Below are 27427 nucleotides of genomic sequence, written 5' to 3'. Positions count from 1 at the left end.
TGAAGACATACCGAAGCAAGGTTTATTTCAGGAAGGAGCAGCCAGGCGGAGACAGGGCAGGAGGAGGGCAGGGCTGCGTCCCACTGGTGTTGTCTGCCAGGGGCCAGCTTCCTGCTGGTTGTTTCCTCTGGGACGGCACTGGGGCGGGGGCAACTCTGTGGCTCTAGAACCAGGGCAGAGGTGGCCACTTGAAGGGGGCTCGGGGGTGGGTGGCTATGGGGCCACCCCAGGCGGCCGCGGCATCCAGGTTTGCGTCCACTGGGGAGTCCTCGGTCTGAGCAACACGGACCAGCCACCTGCCCTCTGAGGTCAGAGCAGGTGCAGAGCGGGGGCTGCGCGGATGGGCCCCCTCAGAGGGCGGGGCAGACATGCTGCAGAGGCGGGGGGTCCAGTGACCCTGTGGGGCTGGGGTGACGCTGGTTGCTAGGACTCAGTGCTTCTGGCCTGACACCTCGGGGCTCTGTGAGGCTCCCCTTCATGAGAGACTGAGCAGAGAGCAAGCTGGTGGTGGCACAGATGTGCCTGTCCACTGACGTTCAGTTGCAGCTGCCTGCCATGGGCATGCTCGTCTGTGGGTCTGGATTGGGGTGTATCTGCTCCTCCCAGGGCTGTGTCTTCGGCCTTGGCCTTGGCTGAGAACAGTTCGGTGTCTCGGGGCAAGAGCACTGCCTGAAACGTAGCCCCCGTGTCGAGTGTCCACTGCGTGGGGCCAGCAGCACGACGGGCCTCCTACCTGGGAGGTGGGGTGGGCCATCCGGTCATGTTGCTGGGCCATCTCCATGACTGCTGGCCAGGCTGGTGGGCGAGGGCCCCGTGGAACTGGCAGTCCAGTCAAGGAATGGGTCAGTTACCTGCCTGGGAAGGTAGCCATGGTCTGGGGTGGGGGTCCAGGTGGCCCTAGTTTGGGGGGCGCCACTTCCACTTCCAGCTTGGCCCGGCTTGTGAAAACAAGTCATGGAGGAGGTGGGATGAGTCAGCAGAGGTCCAAGGCCTTTCCTTCAGCTCCATGAGGGTTGAGGGAACAGCCAGTAGGAGACCCCATCCGTGAGCTTTCGGAGGACTCCCACCCGTGCCTGGTCCAGCTGACACTTGGGCCAGGTGAGCAGATGCTGCCCCAGGTGTGAAGGCCTCCCTCTGCCCAACCAAACTCCATCACTTCCAACCACATGGCACAGGGACGCGTGGAGTGTGTGGCCTCCTGGTTGCTATTGGCCATCTGTTGCTGCAGCGGGCATGTAGACACACAGCAGCTTTACACAGCACGGCGAGGTATAAAATCGGGTTTATTGCGGGAAGTGTGGAGGTAGAGGGACAGCGGGGGGCATCCAAGCTGTTACTGCCCCGCAGCCGGACGGCAGGCCGCACGGCTAGCTAGGCGGAAGAGGGGGAGCCCCCAGCCACCACAGGGTGGGGGCAAGGAGCCGCTGGCAGGGACGCGGCCCCCTTAGCAAGCTGCAGCCTTGGGTTGGTGGGGGACATCGGCCTGTTGCTCCCGGCTGTACCAGAAGACAGGAGAAGGGGATGCCTCTGCCCCTCTGTCTTCTGGGTCTCCCTCTCCTCCGGCATCAGGCAAACCTGGGCAACCCTGGGCAGTCTGCCCAGCGTGGGCTCCCATGGCCCAACACCACCTGCCCTGGGCATCGTTGACATTGCGCTTGATTTAAGTTGGAGAAGAGCAAAGGAAACTCCAACAGATGGTGTAAAAGTCCCCTGGTTTATGCCTGCTCTGCTACGGGACGGCCACACCCAGGCAGTAGGTGCCCAAGGAGCCCGGAGGCCCGCCCGGCACCTGCCTGGCAAACACCATGTGGGGCAGCTCAGCCCAAAGAGGCAGGGACTTCCCCAAACTCGCCCACCTTCATCTTGACGTGGCTGCCACAACGACTTTCTACTTTATGGAGCCCAAGTGGGACCACACCCAACAGGGAAGTCCTTGGCAAAGCTGTGGGCTCTCAGGATGGCTGGGTGTTTGCGGCTCAGCAGGCTGGGGCGGGGGGAGGTATCTTTGTGAATGGTGCTTCCTTTCTCTGAGCTTTTTGAGGCCCCCGCGGGGGTCCCCCCGCCCGCCACGTCACCCCACATCACGCACTGCTGCAGGCCACCAGCTCCCAGGGCTCTTCTCTGCCAGCAGGGAGACACCATCAAGCGTTCTTCCTGGGAGGCCTCTGGAGGAAACGTGAAGCCCGTGGATGCTTTGGAGAATGAAAGAGAGGCTTTGTCGAGCAAAATCTAACTGGGTGGGAAGTGCCAGGGTCCTGCAAGGACCTGGAGCATCCTTGACACTGGTGACATGTTAGGTTGGGTTGGTTCCTCTGCTGTCAGGCCGGAGGCTGGCCTCACTGGGACTCGTTGTCGAGCTGTGTACTTTCCACCTTCCTGATGACACAGAAGCACACGTGCGTCATGCAAATCCAAACATGGCAGGAGATAATGAAGAAAGTTAAGGATAATAAAATAAAAAATGACCTAGCTTAAATAAATGCAAAAAAAAAAAAAAAAAAGACAGTTAAGGATTCCTTCCTCCTACAGATCACCATCAACTAGGTCATTTTTATACACATACATCACATTGGTGCCTTGAAAACATGGGATTGGGAACTCCCTGGTGGTCCAGTGGGTAGGAGTTGGTGCTTCCCCTGCCATGGCCGGGGGTTCAATCCCTGGTTGGGGAAACTAAGATATCGCTAGCCAAGAGGCGTGGCCAAGAAAACAACAACAAAAGAGAAACCCCATGCCCTTTAACTGCACCCCCAACATTCCTCACCCTAGGCAAACTTTAATCTACTTTCCATCTCCATAGATTTGCCCATTCTGGACATTTCATAGAAATGGAATCACACAAGTTGTGGTCTTTTGTGTGTCTGGCCTCTTTCACTTCTTATGATATTTTTGAAATTCATCCGTGTTGTAGCGTGTGTCAGCAATTCATTCCTTTTTAAGGCCAAATAACATTTCATTGTTGGAGAAGGCAATGGCACCCCACTCCAGAACTCTTGCCTGGAGAATCCCAGGGACAGGGGATCCTGGTGGGCTGCCGTCTATGGGGTCACACAGAGTTGGACACAACTGAAGTGACTTAGCAGCAGCAGCAGCAACATTTCATTGTATGAATGAACTATATCTTGTTTTAAGCAGAGGGTACCTATAGTCACTGATATTCCAGAATCTCAGGAAAAAAGCAGTGCTTAGTTGCTCAGTCATGTCTGATTCTTTGCAACCCCATGGACAGAGGAGCCTGGTAGGCTACAACTATAGCCCGCCAGGCTCCTCTGTCCATGGGATTCTCCAGGCAAGAATACTGGAGGGTTGCCATGCCTTCTTCCAGGGGATCTTCCCAACCCAGGGATTGTACCCAGGTCTCCTGCATTACAGGCGGATTCTTTATTGTCTGAGCCACCAGGGAAGCCCATGAAGAAAAGCAAGTGTTCAGCAAAAATCAAATTCTTTGTACAAACAGGTAAGAGTGAGCAACTGTCATCATTTAGGGAGAATATCAGTCAAGCCCTGGAAGCATCCTGATCTGGACCCTGGAAGCTCAGGGTCAGCCTTACAAACAGGATGTTCTAAGGACAGGAGTTGGCGGCCTCCTGTGTTAAGTCTCTTCTGTATACAAGCTTGTATGATACTGACTTTCAGACGGGGAAGCAATTTTGGATTCCTGGCATAATTCCCATTTGGTCATGGTGTAGGATCCTTTTCACGTTGCTGGATTCAGTTTGCGGTATTTTGCTGAGAATTTTTGTATCTGTATTCCTAAGAGATATTGTTCTCTAGTCTTCTTTTCTTGTGATGTCTTTGCTTGGTTTTGGTGCTAGGCTACCGCCAGCCTTACAGGATGAGTTGGGATCTAGTTCCCTGACCAGGAATCAAACCAGGTCCCCTGCATTGGAACAGGAAGTCTTAACCACTAAGACCACCAGGGAAGTCTCTTGAAGTATCTTCTAATTTCCCTTGTAATTTTGAGTCACTGGATATATTTACAAATATGCTGTTTAACTTTCATGTATTTATGAGTTTCCCAAATTTTTGTTATTGACTTCTAATGTCACTCCACTGTGGTGATACAACATACTCTATGATTTCAGTCATTTTAAATTTGAAGGGTCTTGTCTGATGGCCTACATGTGGTCCATCCTGGGGAATGTCCCACGTGTGCTTAAGAATGTGAATTCTGCTGTAGGTGGTGGCCTCCATATTGCCCTGCTCCCTCGTTGTTCAGTTGCTCAGTCGTGTCCGACTCTTTGTGACCCCATGGACTGCAGCACACCAGGCCTCCCTGTCCATCACCAACTCCGGAGCTTGCTCAAACTCAAGTCCATTGAGTCAATGATGTCATCCAACCATCTCATCCTCCGTTGCCCCCTTCTCTTTCCCAGCATCAGGATCTCTTCCAATAAGTCACTTCTTTGCATCAGGCGGCCAAAGTATTGGAGTTTCAGCTCCAGCATCAGTCCTTCCAATGAGTATTCAGGGTTGATTTCCTTTAGGATTGACTGGTTTGATCTCCCTGCAGTCCAAGGGATTCTTAAGAGTCTTCTCCAGCACCACAGTTCGATAGCATCAGTTCTTTGGCACTCAGCCTTCTTTATGGTCCAACTCTTACATCTGTACATGACTACTAGAAAAACCATAGCTCTGACTACATGGACCTTTGTCAGCAAAGTGATGTCTCTGCTTTTTAATATACTCCCTCCCTCGGATCGCTTACTTTGGGGGAAAACAGCTGTCCTGTTTGAGGAAACTCGAGCAGCCCTAAGGAAAGGTCTACGTGGTGTGGGCCTCCAGCCCACAGCCCTGTGAGCGAACAGGTCATTTGGAAACACCTACTCCAGCCCCCCTCCTCAAGCTTTCAGATGGCTGAAAGCTTGACCTTCACGGACACCTTCCCTTCAATCTCACAAGAGACCCGGAGCCAGAACTATCCCAACTAGCCCCTCCTGAAATCTCAACCCACGGACCCTGGGAAAAGCAGTAAGTATTTGCTGTTCTTCGTCTTGAGGCTTTGGGGTAATCTGTGATGCAGCATTAGACAACCAATATAGTTACCCATAGCTCTGCTGGCATTCAGGAGCACATGTCTCGAGGCACAGTTGAACTTCAGGCAGAAGTTTTACCTTTTCTGAGGGAAAAACATTGAAAACATGAATTAATATTTCTTCTCTTGTTGAAGTTGCCAGAGGCAAAGGCACACCCCTTGGAACAATGACCTCAAGGCCTTAAGGATGAAGAAAACCAGGCGGAATGACTCTGACTGGGGAAGTCATTGGGAATTCTGGTTTTCTGATGCCCCAAACTAACTGCGTGCACGTGTGTTAAGTCACTTCAGTCGTGTCCAACTCTTTGCGACCCCATGGACTGTAGCCCACCAGGCTCCTCTGTCTATGGAATTCTCCAGGCAAGAATACTGGAGTGGGTTGCCATTTTCTTCTCCAGGGGATCTTCCCGACTCAGGGATTGAACTCTTGCGTCTCCTGCATTGGTAGGCAAGTTCTTTACCAGATGAGCCACCAAAGAAGCCCCAAACTAAGCTATTGTAGATTGCGAATCAGGCTTCACCTTGTAACCAAAAAGATTGGAAGGCAACTAGATCTCGAAGAGGCCACACCCTTCATCCTGCCAAAGGCGAGTCATAGCACCTCCTCCTTGGTTAAGTCAAACTGGCTTTCTCATAGAAAAGAAAAATTTTAAAGCAGAAATCAAGTTTCCTTTGGTTGTTTTATACAACAGGATTCATTCCTGTATAAGATGTGGCCCTTCCTATTTCCATGAATTAATATGAGACACTTTCTAAAGACTGGTTTTACATTCTGTTTATTTGAAGCAAAACCAAGTTCAGTTCAACATGGTTAATTATTTGCAAAACTCTGTGTGTGCGTGCATGTGCTCATGCGTGTGTGTGCATACTCGTTAGTACATTCTTCTAGAACAGTCTATATTTTTTAAACAGATTTTCAAAAGATACTACCATCTGTAAAAAATGAAGACCTCTTAGTGTAAAAGAGAGGAAAGAAAATGGCAGTTAGAATGGGAATGTTTGCTTGTTAGATGTGTTTGGCTGCACTGTGTGTCTTGAGGGATCTTAGCTTCCCATCCAGGGATTGAACCCAGGCAGTGAGAACGTGGAGTCCTAATGACTGGACTGCCAGGGAATTCCCAGGGAAGTTGTTTTTAATAATGGGACAGATTTAGGGACTTCCCTGGTGGTCCAACCCTGCTGAATATTCATTGGAAGGACTGATGCTGAACCCGAAGCTCCAATACTTTGGCCACCTGAGGCAAAGAGCTGACTCACTGGAAAAGACCCTGATGCTGGGAAAGATTGAAGGCAGGAGGAGAAGGGGATGACAGAGGATGAGACGGCTGGATGGCATCACCGACTCAATGGACATGAGTTTGAGTAAGGTCCAGGAGTTGGTGATGGACAGGGAGGCCTGGCGTGCTGCAGTCCATGGGGTCGCAAAGAGTCAGACACAACTAAGCGACTGAACAACTGGTGGTCCAGAGGTTAAGACTGTGCTTCCAGTGCAGGGGGCGTGGGTTCAGTTCCCTAATGGGGGAATGAAGATCCCACAGGCCTCACAGCCCTCCCCCCCAAAAAAAAGGGATGGGACAGACTTAGGTGTATTTCTCAATCCAGGAGAAGGAGCCAGTGAGAGGTAGGGTAGGAGACTCTAAAAAGGCAGGAAGCCCAGGGAACAAAGCTCCCCAGACGGTGTCAGCCCCCTGGGATGTCTGACCCTCGGCCTGGCAAAGAGCCTTGCCCCGGCCCTGTCTGTACCTGGGTCCTCCTGCTGGGCCAGGCTGGGGAGCTGCTCCCGCCGCCGCAGCGCCTCCAGGCCCGCCAGGTCAGGCGGGTGGCAGTGCCCTCGCATCACTGTCACCCGCGGGCCCTGGGTAATGGCGCGGCTGCGGCAGCCCTTACGAGCCTGGTCCCGGCACATCCAGTACACCTTCTCCCCGGCCGCCTTCTCCTTCCTGTAGAGGAAGGACTCGTACACCAGGAACCGGCCTCCGAGGGAAGTCCTCAGGAACTCCAGGGGCTGGGGGGTTTCTGGAAGGAACATGCCATGTGAGTGGGGCACCTGGCCGGCCCGGAAGCAAGGTGCAGAGCTCCAGCCAGAAAAGTGGGGACCCCTGCCCCCACCCCAGCCTGCGCCGCAGGGCCCTGGGGACTGAAGCTCAGGCTGCCTCGGCCCTGTCACCTTGGGGTGTGGGCTGTCTGTCTGTCTGAGGCCCTTGGGGCTACCGGGGAAGCTGGGCCCGCCGCCGCCCAAACCCTGAGTTTTCCCGCAGGCCCCTGCTGACCCAGCTCGACCGCCACAATGGCTGGCAGGCGCCCCAGGGCAGGGGCTGGACTGGAACACTCTGGAAGGCCTGAGGTTGCTCTGGACAGTGCACCAGGGGCCTCCCCGCTCTGGGGCCACCTGCCCCTCGGCCAGCTGGTGACTAGTCAAATTCTCCCTCAGGAGACGTTTTAAGACTCTGAACTGAAAGCTCATGATATGTTGGGGTTGGGGTGGCTGGAAGGGGGGGTGGGGACAGAAGGGCAGACAGAGGGTCCCCCAGGTCCGGGAGCACTTCCTGCGGCTCCCAGTATCACCCCTGCCCTTCTCCAGCCATCTGAGGGGGTCTCCCCCTGAGACCCCAGCCCCACCAGGACCAGCGCGGGAGTGTGGGGCCCCTCTCCCTGGGAGCTCACTGCCCAGGGGACAGACCCACCCAACCTGGGCCACAGGAGGACTGTCCCACCAGGCTCCCTCCAGTCCGCGCCCTGGGCTGTCCCCAGGGAGACCAGACCCAGCCCTGGCCCGCCCACCTCCCGCACCTGAGCCTTCCCTCTGGGCCGGGCTGGGGAGCTGCTCCCGCTGCCGCAGTGCCTCCAGGCCCCCCAGGTCAGGCGGGTGGCAGTGTCTGCGCATCACCATGACCCGCGGGCCCTGGGTGATGGCGCGGCTGCGGCAGCCCATGCGGGCCTGGTCCCGGCACGTCCAGTACACCTTCTCCCCGGCCGCCTTCTCCCGCCGGTAGAGGAAGGACTCGTACACCAGGAAGCTGCCCCCCAGAGGGGTCCTCAGGAACTCGGGGCCTCCTGGGGAGAGATGGGATGGCGTCAGGGGAGGGAGGCAGGGAGGGTGGGCTGCTGTTCCCAGGTGTTGAGAGGGGGACCCAGGAGGTTCTGATTCGAGAACTCCCCGCCGTCGAGACACGGGGACCATTCAGCGGGAGGGGTTGGGGGTTCTGTCAGGAGCGGGAGTGGCAGCCGTCAGTGGGGCCGGTGCGTGGCCGGAGGGGAGGTATGGGACGGGGGGCACGTTTCTGCTCTCCCTGCACTCGATGAAAACAGAACAAAAAAGCACAGGACATGAACCGGAGATGCAAGGAGGGGAGGGGAGGAGCGGGCAGAGATGCTGACGCAGGTTAGAGGCTGGGCAGAGGGGCACCTGGTCACAGAGCTGGCAAGGCAAAGGCTCGCCCAGTCTGAGGGGGGCAGAAGAGGCAGAGTCCAGCAGCTGAGCCCAGGGCAGGCTGCAAACAGCAGACTGGCAAGGGCTGTGTGCCTGAAGGGCAATGAGACAGGTGCCCGTCTTGGAGAGGAAGAGTGGGGCGTGAGGAGAGGAGAAGGAAGTCTGCGGCCCACCCTGTTTCCCTGCCTGAGTCCCTGGAGCCGGCAGCCAGGCTGGACGCTTAGGTCTGGGGTCTGTCGCATCACCAGGTTGGCGCCCACATACAGAGCGTGTGGGTCTCACCTTCAACCTGGCAGACAGCCAAGGACCACTGGACACATGATCAAAGATTCTCACATCTTCCACAATCAAAAAGTCAAGATTCTTATACCAAGTATCTCATATGAGACCATGCAAAGCAATTTAACGTGGATACAACAATCATTCCTAGGAATTCCCTGGAGGTCCAGTGCTTAGGACTCCTCACTTTCGCTCGGGGGCAGGGGTCAATTCCTGGTCGGGAAACTAAGATCCTGCAAGCTGTGTAGCATGCCCCCCGCCAAAAAAAATCCCCCTTCAATTTGTGCTGCTTTATACGACTGTGTGATTGACAGAAAATGGAAGTGAATGGCATATACCTGCTTGGAAAATTTCACCTGTTGACAAAAATAAATAAATAAATAAAGAGAAAGAGAGACAAGCTTTACCCTAAAAGGCAGAGACCAAAAAAACCCACAGAGAAAAAGCACTTAGAGACAAGTGCCGCTGCCAGGGGCCGAGTGGGGGTGGGGTGGGCTTTGTGCTCTGGATCAAAAAGGAGCTCAAATATGAGAGCGAAAGTTAGAATGTAAATTGAAGGACTGGAAAGCAAAATCAAAGAAGTGTGTGAAAAACGGAGAGTTGAACATCATGGAACATGAGGAAATTTCTATGAGTGAAGGACACAAGTTTCGGCTTGAAAGGCCCCGAGTGCCCCCAGCACAGCAACGCACCCCAGGGGCAGAGACACGACCTTACACCTTCAAGCAAAGACCCCTCCACGTGTGTAGGATCAGTCCCGAGCACAGAGACCAGACGGCCACTGAGAAGGAGCCACAAACAGCCTGGTCCCACTCGGCCGGGACGGTTTACAGAACAAAAGTACAGCAGCTGCATTGAGAGGAGGGGGCAGCGCGCGGGGAACCGCTGGGCACCCCCACCTCTGGTCGGAGGTCAACAGGCAACAAGGGGATACAAGACCAGCTGACACGGTGGCAGGAGGCAGGCTTCAGAGAAGAGGCAAAGAACAAAGGAGCTGAGCGGTTACTCAGGATGGGAGCTGGGGGTGAGGCTGGCAAGGGGTGAGACCATCCTCAGGTACACAGAAGTTACAAGGAAATGGGACAAAAAGAGAGTCGGGAACAAAAAAGAAGGAGTCAGAAGTCTCGAGTTAGAGAATTTTAGGGCCAGCCAGGCTCTGAAGGTGACTCAAAAGAGTCTGGGACTAGGAACCCCGGAGGAGAGGCAAGTGGAGTCATGGACGGACCTGAGCGGAGAACCCCAGCGAGCAGAAGGCTGGGCCAGGGTCGCTCTTGGCGAGATGTTAATATGTGAGTTACTGCGGCCTCACGAGGGTCAGACACAGGCCCTGTGGGGCCGTCGAAGGTGGGAGGAGGGCCCGGGACCCTCACTGCCCAGCCCTGAGGGACGATGGCAGGTGCTGGGGGAGAGCGAAGCAATCACAGGACCGTGTCACCTTCAGCCGTCAATGCTTGTTACTGGGCACGGTGTCAGCCACTGCCCACCCCCCACCCCTCCCCGGAAAAATGAGAAACTGCCCTGTGCAATCAGCTTCCTCTATAAATCCTATTGTAGTCTTCCCTTATAGTTCAGCAGGTAAAGAATCTGCCTACAATGCAGAAGACCCAGGTTCAATTCCCGGATTGGGAAGATCCCCTGGAGAAGGAAATGGCAGAAGGAAATGGCAATCCACTCTGGTATTCTTGCCTGGAGAATCCCATGGACAGAGGAAGCTGGCAGGCTACAGTCCATGGGGTTGCAAGAGTCAGACAAGACTTGGTGAGTAAACCACCACCACCACCATAAATCCTATACATGCGAAACAAGAAAGGAAAAGACGAGAAGGAGTAAAGGGGGCCCGGGTTGATCCGGTGTGCAGAGGTTCCAGGCTGGTCTGGGAAGGAGGGAGAGGAAGGGGATGAGGTGAGGTGGGGGCACCGGAGGGGAGGACAGGGAGGGGAGGAGCCAGGAGGGAGCTGCAACCTTCCAGATGTTTCCAGTAAGGACAGGAGGATGTTTGCTGGAGGTCAAGAGGGCACGGCGGGCAGTCTGGGTCTCCCGCCTGTCCACCGAGGCTGCCTCCACCCCCCACCCCATCTGTCTGACCAACCTGTGCTTCCTCGCTGGGCTGTGCCGGGGCGTTTCTCCCGCTGCCGCAGCGCCTCCAGGCCCCCCAGGTCAGGCGGGTGGCAGTGCCCTCGCATCACCGTCACCCGCCGGCCCTGGGTGATGGCGCGGCTGCGGCAGCCCATGCGGGCCTGGTCCCGGCACGTCCAGTACACCTTCTCCCCGGCTGCCTTCTCCCGCCGGTAGAGGAAGGACTCGTACACCAGGAAGCTGCCCCCCAGAGGGGTCCTCAGGAACTCGGGGCCTCCTGGGGAGAGATGGGAGCGTGGGTAGGTGGGGGGACCCTGGGACAGAAGCTGGTGTCGCCCCCTCCCGCCTCCTGGAACCTCGGGGAGCAAGACTGGAGGGAGGTCCGGTCCAGCAGGTGTGGGCTCACCCGGGTCCTCGTCCTTGTCCTCCTCGCCCTGGGGCTCGGCCGGGAGCTCCTCGTCGTTGGCCATCAGGCGCTTCCTGGGCCGGGGCCTGGTGAGAGTCAGGGGCCCGGGCCCTCTGCGGTAGAGCAGGCTGTCCACGCCTTGGAGCGGCTTGTCCCCTGGGCCCCCGGGGCCGCCCGGCTGGGCCCGCAGCGCCGCCATGGCCCGCTCCTGCTGCCGCCGGGCCTTCAGCCCTTCCAGGTCGGGCGCGTGGCAATGGCCCCGCATCACTGTCACCCGCCGGCCCTGGGTGATGGCACGGCTGCGGCAGCCGTGCTGCGTGTGGTCGCGGCACGTCCAGTACACCTTGTCCCCCACGGCTTTCTCCCGCTTGTACAGGAAGGACTGGTGCACCAGGAAGCTGCCCCCATAGCAGGTCCGCAGGAACTCCAGGGGCGGGGGCCCTCCTGGAGGAGGAAGCGGGTAGAGGAGGGGCTGGGTGGGCGCCCGCCGCTGGGGCTCCAGGTGCGCCCCCGCGGACCGCCTGCCCAGGGAGCCAAAGGGACCATGCCCCTCTCCTGATGGCCAGTGGGTGGAGGGTCTCGGGATGGAGGAGGGGAGGCCTGAGCCGGCTCTGACGTGTTACTCCCAGGCATACTTCTGCGTAGGGTTTGTTTGAAAATTGGATCTAGTATTTGAGTAACACAGGCACACTCCGTAAAATAAAATGGGACCAGAAGACACACCTGAGAGACACACACCCTGCCCCCAGCCCCTTAAATCCCTGAACTCTTCAATCCTTTCCAGGTTAGGAGGCCTACGGCTTCAGGGACCAAGACAACCTCCCAGTGACTGCTAATAAAACCTCTGCAAAAACAACACGCAAGCCAACAAACAGACGAAGAATAAAACCTCTGCAAAGACTCCATCTAGCAGTGACTCAGCGACAACACACGCTGGACTAGGGCTGGCATTTCCCACCCATCAGTACCCAGTCCCCTTACAGCGAGGCCATCGCCTATATTGTGAACCTGCAGAACTTCATCAAGCCTGCCCAGGCGCGTGAGGTGGGGCCGGACCTTGAACCCGGACCACGAAGCTCACATCTCCCACCAGGCCCACCTCCCCAAACTTCAAAGGTTGCCAGCACTCCGTGGGGCCCACAAACCTCAGGTTTGTGCCTTAGGAAGCTCCAGGAGGACCTGGGCCGCCTGGCCCATGAGCACTGCTTCTACCCCCACGGGCTTAATGATTATTGGGACGCCTTTATATTTTTAAAATCGTTTTTTGACTTTGAGCATGTTAAGAAGCCACAGAGGACCCAGGTGTGTCTTTGGGCAGAGGAAAGGGGAGTGGTTCCCGCCTGCTCAAGGGTAAGGCCAGGGTGGGGGGCACTCACTGCTCCCCAGCGTCGAGCGTTTCTTCGGGGGCAATCTCAGCAGCGCCAGGGCTCGGAGCCCCTCGTCCTCCTCGGGGACCAGGTAGCTCAGCATCGGGCCTGGGGTCGGATCTGGCTCCACGGGGCACAGCCACGGGCCCGCCCCCTCCAGGGGCTCCTCCACCAGGCTGCTGGGGCCCTGGGAACCCGCCAAGCCCTCGGGTAGGGCCGGGCCGAGCCGCTTCTGTCTCTGGCGCCGGGCTGCCAGGCCCTCCTCGTCGGGCGGGTGGCAGTGGCCCCGCATGATTGTGGCCCGCGGGCCGCGGGTGATGGCCCGGCCCCGACAGCCCAGCTCAGTGTGCTCGCGGCACTTCCAGTACACCTTGTCCCCCACGGCCTTCTCCTGCTTGTACAGGAAGGACTCCAGCACCAGCAGGCGGCCCCCAAATGGGGTCCTCAGGAACTCCAGGGGCTGGGTGACTGCAGAAGACAAGATAGGGGGCAGGTGAGCTGACCCGGAGCAAGGCCTGCAGTCAGGGCCACGGACAGGAATACAGGGACTGGGGCGCCCAGGGACGCTTTCCTGCCCTCGTCGAACCAGCCTGGGATAAGGTCAGGGAGGCCCTGCTCAGAGCAGGGAAGGGATGGCCAAGGTCACCCTGCTGGAAAAACCCAAGTCTGAGCACAGGGGGCCACAAAGGTGGCCAGCTGGGGGCAGCTGGCTTGGAACTCACCAATGTTTGGCTTGCTGGGTTTCAGTGCCTGGGTCTGGGGCCTTGGCTGGACCACCCCACACTGTTCCTCTACTGGCAGGATCTGGGGAGTCCCGGCCAGGGTGTCAGGGTCAGCCATCTCCAGGGTGAGGACACAGTGCACTTCTTCGGGCTGGGTGTCCATTCCATCCCCACTCTCAGTGGAGGCCGCCAGGAGGACCAGTTCAGAGAACTCCATTGGCTTCGTGGGGGCTTCGAGGACGACATCTGTGCCCGGCTCAGGGGGCTCAGGGGAGGGCTCCTGGCCGGCCTTCACACTCTCGCCCTCCTGCTCGCTGGGCTCGGGCAGGGGCATTCTGGGACAGGCAGCTGGGCCCCCAGGCCACGCTCAGGTCTCAGTAGGATTTGTCCTCCACCTCCCTGCAAGGAACCTGGTGGTCCAGGGGCTCTGTCCTAGGGGAGGAGGCAAAATCCCATCAGCGGGGACATCCCTGGCAGTCCAGTGGTTAAGACCCTGCACTTCTAATGCAGGAGTCATAGGTTCGATCCCTGGTTGGGGAACTAAGATCTCACATGGGAAAAAAATATCCCATCAGTGGAGGGGCCCTTGGGCCAGGGTTCAGGAGGAATCTGGGCTGGAGGTCAGGGCAGGTGGGGCTACCCTGTGCCCCCCACGCCCACCCCCACCTTGGGGAAGGACCTGAATGGAGCTGGAGAACCTGGGCCAGCATGTCTGCTGTCTTGGCAGCCTTGGGACCATCACCTCCCCCAGCCAAACCTCACTCCCCATCTGTAAAATGTGCCAGAAACAGGGCTCTGCAGGGGCTGCTGGGGTGACCAAGGTACTGACAGCTGAGTTACTAGGAATCCAGGCCCACAGGTGCTGAGCTCGGGGTGGAGTGCTTCCACGGGTTTGTCCCATTTCACCTTCACTCCACGTTGTGGAAGTTGATCATTCTCATCAACCCAGGTTACAGATGAGAACACGGAGGCACACGGCCAGGGAGCAGAGCTGGGGGTCTGGTCGAGGGGGTCCAGGGCCCGCCCCGCACTGCACCCGGGCTACCTGCTCCAGGATAACGGGAGCCGGGCTTCCTGAGCAACGGGCCTCGGGGAAAAGCACTTGGGGGATGGGAGCTCAGGTCACTGACCCTCCCAGAAGGCCCGCTGCCCTTCACCCCAACACTCTGTCTGTGTCACCAGGAGCAGGGGCTGGGCCCGCAGGGCACTCTGCAGGCCCCAGAGGGGAGCCTGGCCCTGGGAGGCGGGACTCTGGACTCACAGACAGATCCAGTCCCCATCCCAGGCCAGAGGCCCAGGCCAAAGGCCCAGGCCCCCCAGGGCTAGGGGATGCCAGGGCACCACGAGGGCAGCGACTTCTGTCTGAGCTGGTGCTGGTGCTGCCCCTGCTGAGTGGGGACAGGGCTGTGGAGGTGTCCAGAGGAGCCGTGGTCACTGAGGGCTCCCTGGCTGCTGGACTGGAGAGCAGAAAGGATGGCTGACAGGGGCAGGGCTGGCCTGGAGACCCGGGCCCTGGGGCATCGGTGTGGGGGCATCAGTGACTGCTTTGTCTTCTTGGTGGACTGGGTGGGATGCATGTCAGGGCCTTTCCCACCTCTCGGTGACAGCCCAGAATCGGACCTCAACCTTCCGGCTTCCCCGTCTGCGAGCTGTCATCCCGGGTCCCCCATTCCTGCCGCGTGGCGTTTCCTGGTCTGGGGCCCACATGCAGCTCCCCAAGGTCTATCAGACCACGCGCGGCGCTCCTGGGTCCCCGTGGTGGCAGAGCCAAGGCTACCGAGGGCAGCAGCAAAGCCCTCTCTTGATGGGCGCGGCGGCCCTGGGGACCCGGGGGCACGTGTGATGTCAGAGGCGGGACAGCGACGGCGCCTCCGCGCCCGCGGCCGCTCAGGCGGAAAAAGCTTCCGCGAGCAGCCCCGCCCCCCTCGCTGATTGGCCCCGGCGCACGTCCGTCCGCCGGGAGCCCGCCTCCGGGGCTTGAGCGCTGGAGGTTGAGGGGCTCAGGAACGCGTTGTCGACCCCGCGTCCTTCCCACGACGCGGCGAAAGGCCGTAGGGAGCCGGTCCTCCTTTCCACAGGCCGTTCAGACAGCTCAGGCCGCCAAAACGTTGCGGTCACTGCCCTCCCAGCACGCACATTCCTATGAGACCCTGCGCTCGGTCCGCAGTGGAGGCAGCAAGGACCCCGACCTCAGTCTCATGCGATCAGAGGCCAAAGCCTTCCCACAGAGAACCCCCACATTCCGGTGGAACTGCACCCAGAGTCATGGGCACCCCGAGGCAGTGTAATTCTCTCAACTGAAGCTTCTGTTTACAAAGCTTAAAATATACCCACTCCAGTATTCTTGCCTGGAGAATCCCCATGGACAAAAGGAACCTGGCAGGCTGCAGGCCTTGGGGTCGCAAAGAGTGGGACATGACTGAGCGACTAAGCACTGTGCATGTACCTCAAAGGATATGGAACAAATTCCAGTGCAACAAAAGACCTCGAAGTGTGGCTGACCACAGGCTGTGGAAAGACTTGGGTCCTTGCAACGGGCTTCAATTTAGATTTGATTGAGGGTTCCCATTCTCAGCCACTAAAGGGCCTTAAAGTGTAGACTGTTTAATGACCACAAATCCTCTCATAAAGTATGCAGGTCCCTCTGCAATGTGGTCTTGAATCTGAACTGGTCTCCAGCCCATACTGGTCACTTGATGTAGCCAATAGAGCATGGCAGAAGCTTGCTGTGGGGGGTCACCCTCTGAGACAGGGGCCCTGAGACTGCCAGAGAAGGAAGCTATATGAGGGGCCACACACAGGGGAGGGAGGCACTGCCAGGCCTGGAGGGAGACCATTTCCACTGTCAAGTTCAGTGACCCTCCAGCTGTGTGTAACCACAAGAGCGAGCCAGGGGAAAGTGGCCCAGGCACTCCATGGAACCCTGATCAATAATAGACTATGGTTAGTTTAAGCAAGTAAGATCAGGGCTCATTTGTTATGCAGCAGTAACTGATATTCTTGGCAAGCAACTGAACATAGTCAGTTTTGACTTTTTGATAGATGGGATAATACTAATGGATGTGGAATATCCAATATCAAAGTGCTTTTGAACTCCTGAACTCTAAGGGTCATCCAACACCAATTTTAAATCCCTCAGATGCTCACATTTGAAAAACTGGTAACTCAGTGAGAGGAACAAAATATTAAGTATAAAGGATATCAAATGAGAATTGTGCATTTTAAGAATCTGTAACATGAAATAAGCCAAACACAAAAGGACAAATACTCTATGATTCCACTTACATGATGTAGCTAGTCAAATTCATAGAGACAGAAAGTCCAACAGTAGTTGACAGGGGCTGGTGGGGAGGAGGAATGGGGACTTAGTGTTTAATGGAGACCATTTTGGTCATCCCAGGTAAAGAACCCGCCTGCAGTGCAGGAGACATGGGAGAGGAGATATGGGTTCGACAACCCACTCCAGCATTCTTGCCCAGAGAATCCCATGGACAGAGGAGCCTGGTGGGCCATGTCACAGTCGGACACGACTGCCCGTGCACTCATGGGGACCGTTTCAGTTTGGGAAGATGAAAAATTTCTGGAGATGGATGGTGGTGATGATTGAACAACAATGTGAATGTACTTAATGCCACTGAACTGTCACTTAAAAGTGGTTAAAGTAGTAAATTTTTGTTATGTTTATTTTACCACACATGCAAATAAAATTATTTTTAAAAACCCCACAACTATAGCAAACTATATATAGTAATGCTCCATCTATCATACTGATGAATGAGGTTCCCCCCACAATGCACATTTCTGATGAAAGTTATTCCTCCATGATTCTGAATTTTACAATTTCTCTTTCACAGTTCATACACTGAGGATGAATGCTTCTTAAGCTCTAATGACTCATCACTGTCTGGATAAAGAGAGCATACAAATTTTATCCTGATTTGGAGAACAAAGTGTCCAATCCAGTTCCCTTGGTACCCCCACACCAGGGCCCTTTCTCCATCTGAACGATCTGCTTTCCCTAGTCCCCAAACCTCTGCCTCCTCTGGGTCTCTGCATTTAGAGTTTTCAGGACTAAGCTTCTCATTGTTGTTGTTCAGTCGTGTCCGACTCTTTGCGACCCCGTGGACTGCAGCACGCCAGGCTTCTCTATCCTTCATCATCTCCCAGATTTTGCCCAAACTCATGTCCTTTGAGTTAAAGATGCCTAAGCTTCTTATGTCTCCTACATCCTAAAACAAAAGCTCACAAAACCCCTCCTTCCCTCAACAGTTAGACTTTTTGAAACAGTCCACACCCCTCCCTTCTCCGCCAGGCCACCTAGCACCTGCCCCCCGACTCTTCAGACCACCATCTTCCTCTTTGGCCTGCGTGCAGGATCAGCACCTGCTGGATTAATCCACAATCCATGCTTCTCTCCAAAACACCTGGTCTGGCCTGTATGCGGTCTACCCATGCAATGGAATTTATTCAGCCTTAAAAATGAATGAGGGCTTCCCTGTGGCTCAGTGGTAAAAAAAAAAAAAAAAAAAAAAAATCCACCTGCCAAGCAGGAGACAGTTTCAGTCCCTGGGTCGGGAAGATCCCCTGCAGAAGGAAATGGCAACCCACTTTGCCTGGAAAATCCCATGGACAGAGGAGCTTCATGGGCTAGAGTCCATGGGGTCACAGAAGAGTCAGACACGACTGAGCAACTAGACAACAAAGCAAAAGGAATGAAGTTCTGATACCTGTTACCATGTGTATGAACCTTGAAGACAGTATGCTCAGCGAAAGATCCCAGACACTAAAGTCAGCATGTGGCATGAACCCATTTACATGAGATGTCTACTAGGGACGGAAATTAGACTTGTGGTTGACGGGGGTTGGACAGGAATGAGGGGGAGATTCAGGAGTGATGCTAAGGGTTTCTTCTTGGGGGAATGAAAATGTTATAAAGTGGACTGTGAATACACTAAAAACAGTGAATTCTACACTTTAGATGGGGGAATTGTATGCTATGTGAACCATATCTCAATAAAGTTGTTTAAAAAAAATCCTTATAGAGAATTCCCTGGACCAGGACTCAGTGCTTTCACAGTCGTGGGCTTAGGTTCGTCCCTGGTCTGGAAACTAAGAGCCTGAAAGCCAAGCAGTGCAGCCAAAAAAAAAACCAAATCATTATAGGTACGACTCAAGTCCCCAGGGTCACCCGGATAAAAAACAGTCTTCACCATAAACAGGCTTCTCACTCTTGGGCTTGATTTCTTCACAAAAGTGGGCATGAACTGTATATTAAGATATTTTGTAAGTTGTTAATGTCATATTGTAAAAACTTTACTGAAAACACTTTTAAATGTTGAGAACGTAACGCTGATAAATTATCCTCAGTTCTGCCACTCAAATGCACTTGTTTCTATTCTTGTATTAGTGTCTTTAATATACATTTAACTTTCTGTTGCACATACATGTGTTCAACATGTTTGCTATTTTATTCCTCTTTATAGAGTGGGAGGCCCCCACCTGCAGACCAGATGGATCCCTCGTAAAGGGCCAAAGTATTATGTTGTGTAACCAGGCCCCAACAGGAACACAAATCCAAGTCCTCAGCGCAATACCAGAATAGAGCCACAAGAGGGTGATGTTGCTCCTTGAAAGTACAGCATCCTTGGTAGAATTAGATGTACCACAGGGGGCGCCAGTGATAAAGAACCCACCTGCCAATGCAGGAGACAGACATTAAGAGATACCGGTTAAATTCCTGGGTGGGGAAGACCCCCTGGAGACGGGCATGGCAACCCACTCCAGTGTTCTTGCCTAGAGAATCCCATGGACAGAGGAGCCTGGCGGGCTACAGTCCATGGCGTCGAAAAGGGTCAGACGCAACTGAAGGGACTTAGCGCGCACAGTTTATGGAACTAGAATTTGGGAGTTTTTCCACATGGGACAAATAATTCAGGAAGACTTCCAAAAAAAAAAGTTTGTATTTACAAAATATATTAGGTTGAAAGTAAAATCCAGTGAACAAATTCAGCAAAGATTACAATTTCTAAGCTAAGTTGTTGTTATTGTTTTAAAAAAGACCAAAATACTCCTTGGATGGTGACACTGCCTCTAGACCTCAATACACTTCATTTCTTCTGGCTCATCTCAAGTCTGGTCACATTTGTTATTTATTGACTGATTTATGTATCTGTGACTTAAAAAAAAAAACCCTATCACTGGGAGGAAATACCTCATAACGTTAAAACTAGTAAGAAAAGCGATTAATTTTTTTCCATTAAATTTCTTCTGTTTTCTCAACATTGTTTACAATGTGCGTGAGCTCTTTACAGTGGGGAAATATCTCACACTTTAAAGATAAGCTGCACCTCCTTGCTTGATAATTGTTTTCTTTAACTCCATATCTCTGAGGAAAAGCAGGGATTCCATTCCTCTGCAAGATGTGTCATAAAAGAAGATAAAGAGGAATACAGACCATGGGGCAGAGAAACAAGTGAAAAATCAAGAATCCTGTGGTCTCCGCTGTGGGCCTTGCAGAGCCTCAAAGACTTCCCCCAAGACATGTATTAACCACAAAGGGAGAGAGAATGACTTGACAGTGGAGAAATCGCGCAGACACAGCCTTTAAGGGCTCCAGGCCAGCTTCACCGGGAACAAGACACACCAGCACCACGACCTCCTTGACGAGACGCACTGAGGAGGGCACAGCATCATCTCTGGGGATGTTCCTGCCCCGAATGAGCACCCCCAGACAAGTCGCTTGGAGGGACATTCTAAACGACTGACCAGGACGCGTCACAGTGTCAAGGTCATCACGGAGAAAGAAAGGCTGAGGACCTGGCAGTGGAGGAGACGAAGGAGACACAAGGACAAGATGCAAAATGGGATTTGGGAACAGGCAAAGGACATTAGGGGCCAAGCTGGTGAAATGTGCATAAGGCCAAGAGTTCAGGTTAATGGTACAGGACCAGTGTGGATTTCCCGGACTTGATCACCGCATGTTTGGTAAGATCTTGACATTCAGGGAGACTGGGTGATGAGCACAGGGGAATTCTTTCTTTCTTTTTTTTTTGCAGTTGTTTTTTAAGAGTCTAATATTAACTCAAAATAAAAGGATTTTGAAAACCCAAGTTTCAAACCTATAGACACAGTGGAAGTTGACTGGAAAATAAGTGAGCCATAGGCCTTCTGGGTGGAAGCAGGAAGAGAGAAGCGAGTGGGGTGGAGGAGAGGAAGGGATACCAAGGGGACACTCCAACCCAGAGCCATGAGGCTGGTCCTCGAGCTGGGACCTGAGCCAAGAACAAACATCCTATGACATCATGGGTACCCCAAGTGCAGGGACCCATCGATCTCTCTGCACCATTGCCCCCTCTGCTTCTGGGGAAACTGAGGCTCGGGCCTGAAGCAAGTGGCTCAGGACCACGTGGGTAGTGACTACATGGGTAGTGACAGCCAGGCCTTCAGAGCTGCACTGATTGGCCCTACATACCAGCTGTTTTATGGTTTAGTACTGTGGCTTGGAGAAGGGAATGGCAACCCACTCCAATATTTTTGCCTGGCTACAGTCCATGGGGTCACAGAGAGTCAGACACGACTGAGCATCTAACACAGTGTGGCTTCCAGCTGATCTGGCCACCAGGAGCCACCGTGGGGGACTGAGGGTGTGGCATGGGGAGCAAGGAGCTTCAGGGAGAAGCGACCTGCCTGGCGTGGCTGCCCCAGCGCCGCTGTCTGCTCAGTGCCCCCACCCCCAGCTGCTGCGCCAGTGCTAAGCCATTTCCGGTTTAGCTTCTCAGCTTTCACCAGCAGGGAGAGCGATGCAACTCCCAATGAAACCTTACAGTAATTTCTGTTTTCCCAGGTGGGTTCCGACCACATGTGCTTCAGGAATCTGAAGGACTGTGGTTACAATGCCTCATAGTTGCCAAATGCCAATTGAGGTGCCTGGGGCTAGGCGAGGGCTCTGCATAGGTTATTGCATTTTATCTCCCAAATAGCTGCCTCCATTAGGCCTGCTGTTCTTTCATTCACTGGTGGCTCAGGCAGGAAAGAATCTGCCTGCAGTGTGGTAGACCTGGGTTGGGAGTGATCCCCTGGAGAAGGGAACAGCTACCCACTCCAGGATTCTCGCCTGGAGAATCCCATGGACAGAGGAGCTGGTGGGGTCCACGGGGGTCACAGAGTCAGACATGACTGCGACTTTCACTTTCACTTTCTTTCACTCACAGAGGAGGAAACTGAGGCTCAATTTTAGGTTTCTGTGACCCGGGGAGCTGTGCCGCTAAAGGACAGCCAGTGTGCGAACCTCCTGTGTCTGTTTCAGGGCTTATACTCCTAAAATAAGTTTAAAATGGTTCTTTTAAAGTTGAGGATTCTAACCCATTGGTATCAACAGGTATCGACAACGGAGTAGGGTTAAGGCCGGTGGTTCTCAGTCAGGGTGGTCTGCCCCCCAGGTGACACGTGGCAAGGTCAGGAGACATTTCTAGCTGTCACAAATAGGGTGCAGGACAGGCCCCTGGCCTCTGTGGGTGGGGGCCGAGGATGCGGCTCAGATCTGGGGGAGCCCCCACCACCCCCAGGAGGAAGGATCTGGTCTAAAACAGCAGCAAGGTTGAGGCTGAGAAAGCCTGCTGAAGAGCACTGTTTAAAAAAACAGCACAGAAAGGGTGCACCCATATAGTGAGGTTAAGTTCAGTTTTCACGAAGCTTTTATTTCAATTATTTGTGTATGTAATTCTGGTCTCCGTAAGAATTACTTGGGGTGTTTGATACTTTTATTTTTAAATTTACTTTTTATTGGAGCACTTGATAAAAATGCAGATGCTTGGGGCTGGAAATTCCTGGAGCTCTGCCTGTTTACTTCCCCACCAGCCAATTAGAAGAAAGTCACGCACCCTGCAGCCTCCACACCAAATTTTGCCTATAGAAACTTTCCCCTGAAAGTCGTCGAGAGGTTGAGGATGGTTTCTGACCATGAGCCACCCATTCTCCTTGCTTGGCCCTGCAATAAACCTTTCACTGCTTAAAAAAAAAAAAAAAAAAAAAAAAATTCAGATGCCTAGATCTCCCACCCAAAATTATGAGGGTGAGTCTACAGTCAAATTCAAGAATCTGGATTTTTAACAAGTACCCCTTGAGACTCTGGTCCTGGTGGATCACGGACTCAGCTTTGTGCAACACTGGACTAGATGCCCTTGAGGTTCGGTGCCCGGAAGATCCATGGCCACCCTGAGAAGGATTTGACATTTCATTTGTGCAGGGCATCACGTGAAGTGTTTCTCACACGTTATTTCATCTGTCACAACATACAGGTTCCTTCATTGGTGTGTTAAACAGAATCGTTAATGTTTGTTTATTTTTACATCGATGGGAGAGTCATGATTTCATCTTGTTAAAATGATCCTTTAATAACAATCTAACAGGTCTCAGACACCTTAAGGTATTTTGGGGACCTCGAGAAGAGTGGAATTTGCCCAAATTTTTAAGTAGTACAGATGAAATCTGGGGGAGAAAGCTTGTTGGGGATGGCTTCAGTACCTTGAGATAACATATACCAGACTTTTAAAAGTCCAAACTGAGGTTCCTTACAGAGACTTCCAGCAAAGCAAACTCAAGAAAGCCTACAAGGTGAATTAGCAAGCGTGCCACACCTGTGTAAATGATCAGACCTCCCACCCCATCTGACAGGACCACCCTCATTTCATGCAAAAAGATCTTTCATTGAAATTATGAGGCTGTAGGGGAAAATTGTGCATCAGTGGAAAATTGGGCTTTGTCTGGAGCACAGCCTTTCAGGTTATACCATTCTAGCCTCTTGTTGCCTTTGAGTTGCTTTTATAACTCTGCACAGGTAGCAGAACAAGGCAAAATAGTTCTAGCCTGTAGACCCATTCTTGCTTTCTCACTATGTAAATTAATACAGATAAGTAAGCAGTTTCTCCAGGTTTGCCTCTATGTACGCATTCATGTCAATACTCCTGACCTACAGTCTTCTAGAATCTTCTTTGGATTCCCTTGCAAACTGGTTATAAGATCTTACGGGTTCCTGGATTAATGGGTTAAGCAAAAACTTGAATACGCATTCATTTTATATCTGCATGAAAGAGTTTTATTTCCTCCGTTTTGGTCTTAAGCCTCTGCTTTTCAAATCTCCCTGGTCATTGGTATTATAATCTGGGGGCTCTAGTCTGCAATTTTATTTACTTGTTTTTTTAAATTTATGTTACAATTTTGTTTGGCTGTGCCAGGATTTAGTTGTGGCCCTCAGGATCTTCAGTCTTCATTGCGGCATGCGGGATCTTTAGCTGCAGTACGTGGGGTCTAGTTCCCTGACCAGAGATCGAACCTGGGCCCCCTGCACTGGAAGTGCACATCTTAGCCAATGGACTACCAGAGAAGTCCCCAATCAGCAATTTTAAAAATCACATAGGAAATAACTAACCTGCATTGCATGTAATAAAAGTAAGCATTATTTTATGAAACTTCTATTTGCATTACATTTGTATATTTGTTCTAGGTGGATTTAAATTGTTTTCTTTTTTTGGATGACCACTGTTTGGAGGTAAATACTTGGGCCCTAATGTGTTTGTTTTATAATATTTTATTTTCACTCAGTAAAGAGTGACTGGAGTATTTTTAAGTCAGGCAGATGTGAATGGTAAGTGCGAGAACCTCACAGTTCACGGTTAATCGCTCTCTGATGCTCTTTTCCTCCCCAACCAAATGGAGTACAGAGCAAATTTGAGTGCAATACTCAGCTTGCCTGCTCTGGTAAACCCAACACCCAAGAGACACATAATATTACATGCAAACTGTTTTCAAACACCAGTGGGTCCAAGCTCTAAGATCCCTGCTCAGCTGCTGATGGAGGAGCAAGAGAATTACCTTCATAGACAAGTGAGAACCACCTTCACGGTCCGCCAACAGCTATCGTCAGCGCTGCCTTGCTGGGTGGGAGACCAGGGGCAAATCCCATCACTTCTCTGGACTAATTTCACCTGGAAACAGAAAAAGTGGTGAATGAGATATTGTACGTGAAATTCTTCCATAAACTGTGAGTCATCACATAAGAGAAGGGGGTGACAGAGGATGAGACAGTTGGATGGCACCACTGACTCAATGGACATAAGTTTGAGCAAACTCAAGGAGATGGTGAAGGACAGGAAGCCTGGCATGCTGCACTCTTTGGAGGTCACAAAGAGTCGGACATGACTGAATGAACAACAAATATCACATACGAACAGGGAGTACATTGTCCAGGCCCAGGAGGGGATCCGAATGATTGATAGAAAGGGGAGGTGCAAAGGCCCTGACATTTGAAAAAGGTCCTGGATGATTCTAAAAGCTGCCCGCCCCCCACTAGGACGTGCACACTGATTGGCTCATGGGCCCTCCTATGATCTGTACGTGGTCTCCAAGTGTGCACACGGGCATTAATGCTGGGAGAGGCGAAGGTGGCAGTGATCCCCCCAAAGATTAAGGATTCTGTTCCGAAGCAGGGCTTCTCAACCTCAGCATTGCTGACCTTTTGCACCAGATAATTCTTTGTCATGGGGGCTATCCTGTGGAATGAAGGATGTTCAGCAGCATCCCCGGCCTCTGCCTACAAGTTGCCACTGTGTGCTCAGTCGTACCCGACTCTTTGAGACCCCATGGACTGTGGCCCACCAGGCTCCTCTGTCCATGGAATTTGTAAGCGAGAATACTGGAGTGGTTTGCCATTTCCTCCTCCAGAGGATCTTCCCAGCCCAGGGATCAAATCCGAATCTCTTGAGTCTCCTGCATTGGCAGGCAGGTTCTTTACCACCAACGCCACCTGGGAGATGCCAGTCGCATCCCTCGAATCCTGACAACCCAGGTTTGCTGAATGTCCCCGGAGGACCGCTGGTCCAAAGCAGTTTATAGGCAGAGGGGACAGAAAGGGAGATTCCAGCTAATGGGACTCCCAGCCCCAAATCTCCTAACCCCCGTAGATCACAACCGTGGTGATTTCCATGCTTCCTTTATCAGGCCTGACTCGTCCTCACATCCCCGGACACCGGGTCACACCATCTTCCACGTCCTCCAACCCCACATCACCTTGGGGCTTCCTCTCCCACCACCTCCTTTTTTAAAAAAATATTTCTGCATGCGTCTGGAAGGGCCGGGTCTTGGTTGCAGTGCGCGGACTCTCTGGTCATCATCCCAGCACTGGTGATCTTCTCCTTGCCGCGTGTGGACTCTCAGTTGGTGGGGGGGGTCTAGTTCCCTGGGCATGCATGCTCAGTCATGCCCAACTCTTTCGTGACCCCACGGACTGTAGCCTGCCATGCTCCTCTGTCCACGGGATTTCCCAGGCAAGAATACTGGAGTGGGTTGCCATTTCCTTCTGCAGGGGATCATCCTGACCCAGGGATGGAGCCTGAGACTCCTGCATCAGCAGGCAGATTCTTTCACCACCTAGTTCCCTGACCAGGGATCAAACCTGGGCCTCCTGCATTGGAAGCACAGAGTCTTAGCCTCTGGATTACCAGGGAAATTCTGCCTCCTTTTTTTTTTTTTTTTTTTAATTTGGCTGCAGGGACCCGAGGGTCTGGGTCTGGGAACTCAGTTGTGGCATGCAGAATCTAGTTCCCTGACCAGAGATTGAAGCCAGGCCCCCTGTACTGGGAGCAGAGTCTTAGCCATTCGGCCAACAGGGAAGTCCCTCCACCATCTCCTCAACTGCTTTTCTGCCCAGCATCCTGATTCTCCCTACGAAGTACTGACTTCCTAAAGCTCAGCTCGAATCATTTCCTTCTCCAATGACAGTGGTGTCCATCTCCGTTATAAACCCTCCACAATCTAGGCTCCAGCTTCCCCAAGTCCATCTAGGAGCTTTTGGGAGAGGAACAAGGTAAAACTGCCTGAACTGAACTAAGTCCTAGAAATGATTTTGGCCTGGAAAAGCATTAAAGTCAGAATAATAAAAAATATACCCTTTTTTTGGAACTGAAGTTTACACGTGATTGATTATCTGTTACTGGAGTTCAGCATCCTCCAAACACAAGGGGTAATGGAAGCAAAAGAGTGTGTGTGTGTATGCGTGTGTGTGTGTGTGCGCGCGTATGTGTGCTCAGTCGTGTCAGGCTCTTTTGGACCCCTGTGGTGGTTAAAGCAAGGGCTTCAAACTGGTCAGACTCATTAGGTGCTGAAATCAGTTTAATGGGTTAGCAATAGTCTGTTTTGTTTTTTTTAAATGGAAAGAAGAAAATAGACTAGAACAAGATAGAATTAGAAAGCACGTAGAGTAGATCTGGCTGCGTCATGTGAGGTTGGGGTAAGAATCTCCCTTTAAACTTCTCTCTCAGTAATAGGCATCTACAGGCATGTCAGATATATTTCTCACTATAGATTGAGTCTAAAAAGTTTGAAAGCACCAACAGGCAATCTATATATTCAGCAATGGAAGCAGGTGTAACAACAGCAAAAAGTGCAAGGTCACTGGACCTCCGGAGCTGCAAAGTCAGGATGGGGCTGGGGTGGATGCCAGGGCGGGGGCAGTACTGGGTGGGGCGGACACGATCAAGGAAGGGCAAGCCCATGTGGGGCTTCCTGACTTGGGGTGTCGGGGCTCAGTCCCGGGGGTCGGGTGGGTTGCGGGGGAGGAGGAGAAAGGAGGCTGCGAATCGCAGGTGAAGGACAAGGAGGCGGCCTGATCGAGGGACGTAGAGTCCGAGGACACCCCACTCCCCAGCATCAGCAGCCCTGGGGACCCCCGGGAGAGCCCGGCTGGGGGCGCAACCACGCCGAGGGACCCGAGACCCTCCCCGATCCGCGGGGGCCCGTCCTCACCGGGCACCGGCCGGGCGGTGACAACAGCGGGGCCCTCCCTCTCCGGAGACCGAGCCGCGCGGCGGGTCCTCTGGCCTCGGGCCGCTGCAGCCACAGGCGTCGACCTCGCGGCCCAGGCCCCTCCGGCCACCGCAACCCGGGTGTCCACCCCCGCCCCCACCTGCCCTCTCGGGAGCGAGCCCCGTGTCGCGCGCTCCGCCCCGCTGGCCGTAGGGAGCGCGCGCCGCCCCGCTGGAGAGCCAGTCTCTAGGAGCGCACTCGCGGGTTCCTCGCAAGCATGCGCGGCAGGGCCGCGGAGCTCCATTCTTCAGACAA

The 27427-nt window shown here is 53.5% G+C and overlaps 1 protein-coding gene across 4 annotated transcripts; it reads right to left on the bottom strand.

The window, feature by feature from the left end:
• Nucleotides 1–27427, bottom strand: FLYWCH1 (FLYWCH-type zinc finger 1). Of its 4 annotated transcripts, none has more exons than XM_061400930.1 (10): nucleotides 27113–27427; nucleotides 24185–24297; nucleotides 13316–13747; nucleotides 12603–13061; nucleotides 11227–11670; nucleotides 10834–11097; nucleotides 7826–8089; nucleotides 6779–7051; nucleotides 5047–5119; nucleotides 1–2466 (listed from the first exon to the last, which is right to left on the bottom strand). In XM_061400930.1, the coding sequence occupies exons 3-10, from the start codon at nucleotides 13647–13649 to the stop codon at nucleotides 2337–2339; spliced, it is 2241 nt and encodes a 746-aa protein (XP_061256914.1). In that variant the 5' UTR covers nucleotides 13650–13747; nucleotides 24185–24297; nucleotides 27113–27427; the 3' UTR covers nucleotides 1–2336. The 4 variants fall into 4 exon arrangements, with proteins under 4 accessions (XP_061256914.1, XP_061256916.1, XP_061256915.1 ...); XM_061400932.1 differs by having other exon boundaries at nucleotides 1–2376; nucleotides 27113–27426; XM_061400933.1 differs by lacking the exon at nucleotides 1–2466 and adding an exon at nucleotides 2531–4615.

Source organism: Bos javanicus, chromosome 25 (assembly GCF_032452875.1).
Source record: "Bos javanicus breed banteng chromosome 25, ARS-OSU_banteng_1.0, whole genome shotgun sequence".
Lineage (NCBI taxonomy): Eukaryota > Metazoa > Chordata > Mammalia > Artiodactyla > Bovidae > Bos > Bos javanicus.
Note: the sequence above shows the minus strand (reverse complement) of the source record. Positions and strands in the feature narration are given on the sequence as shown.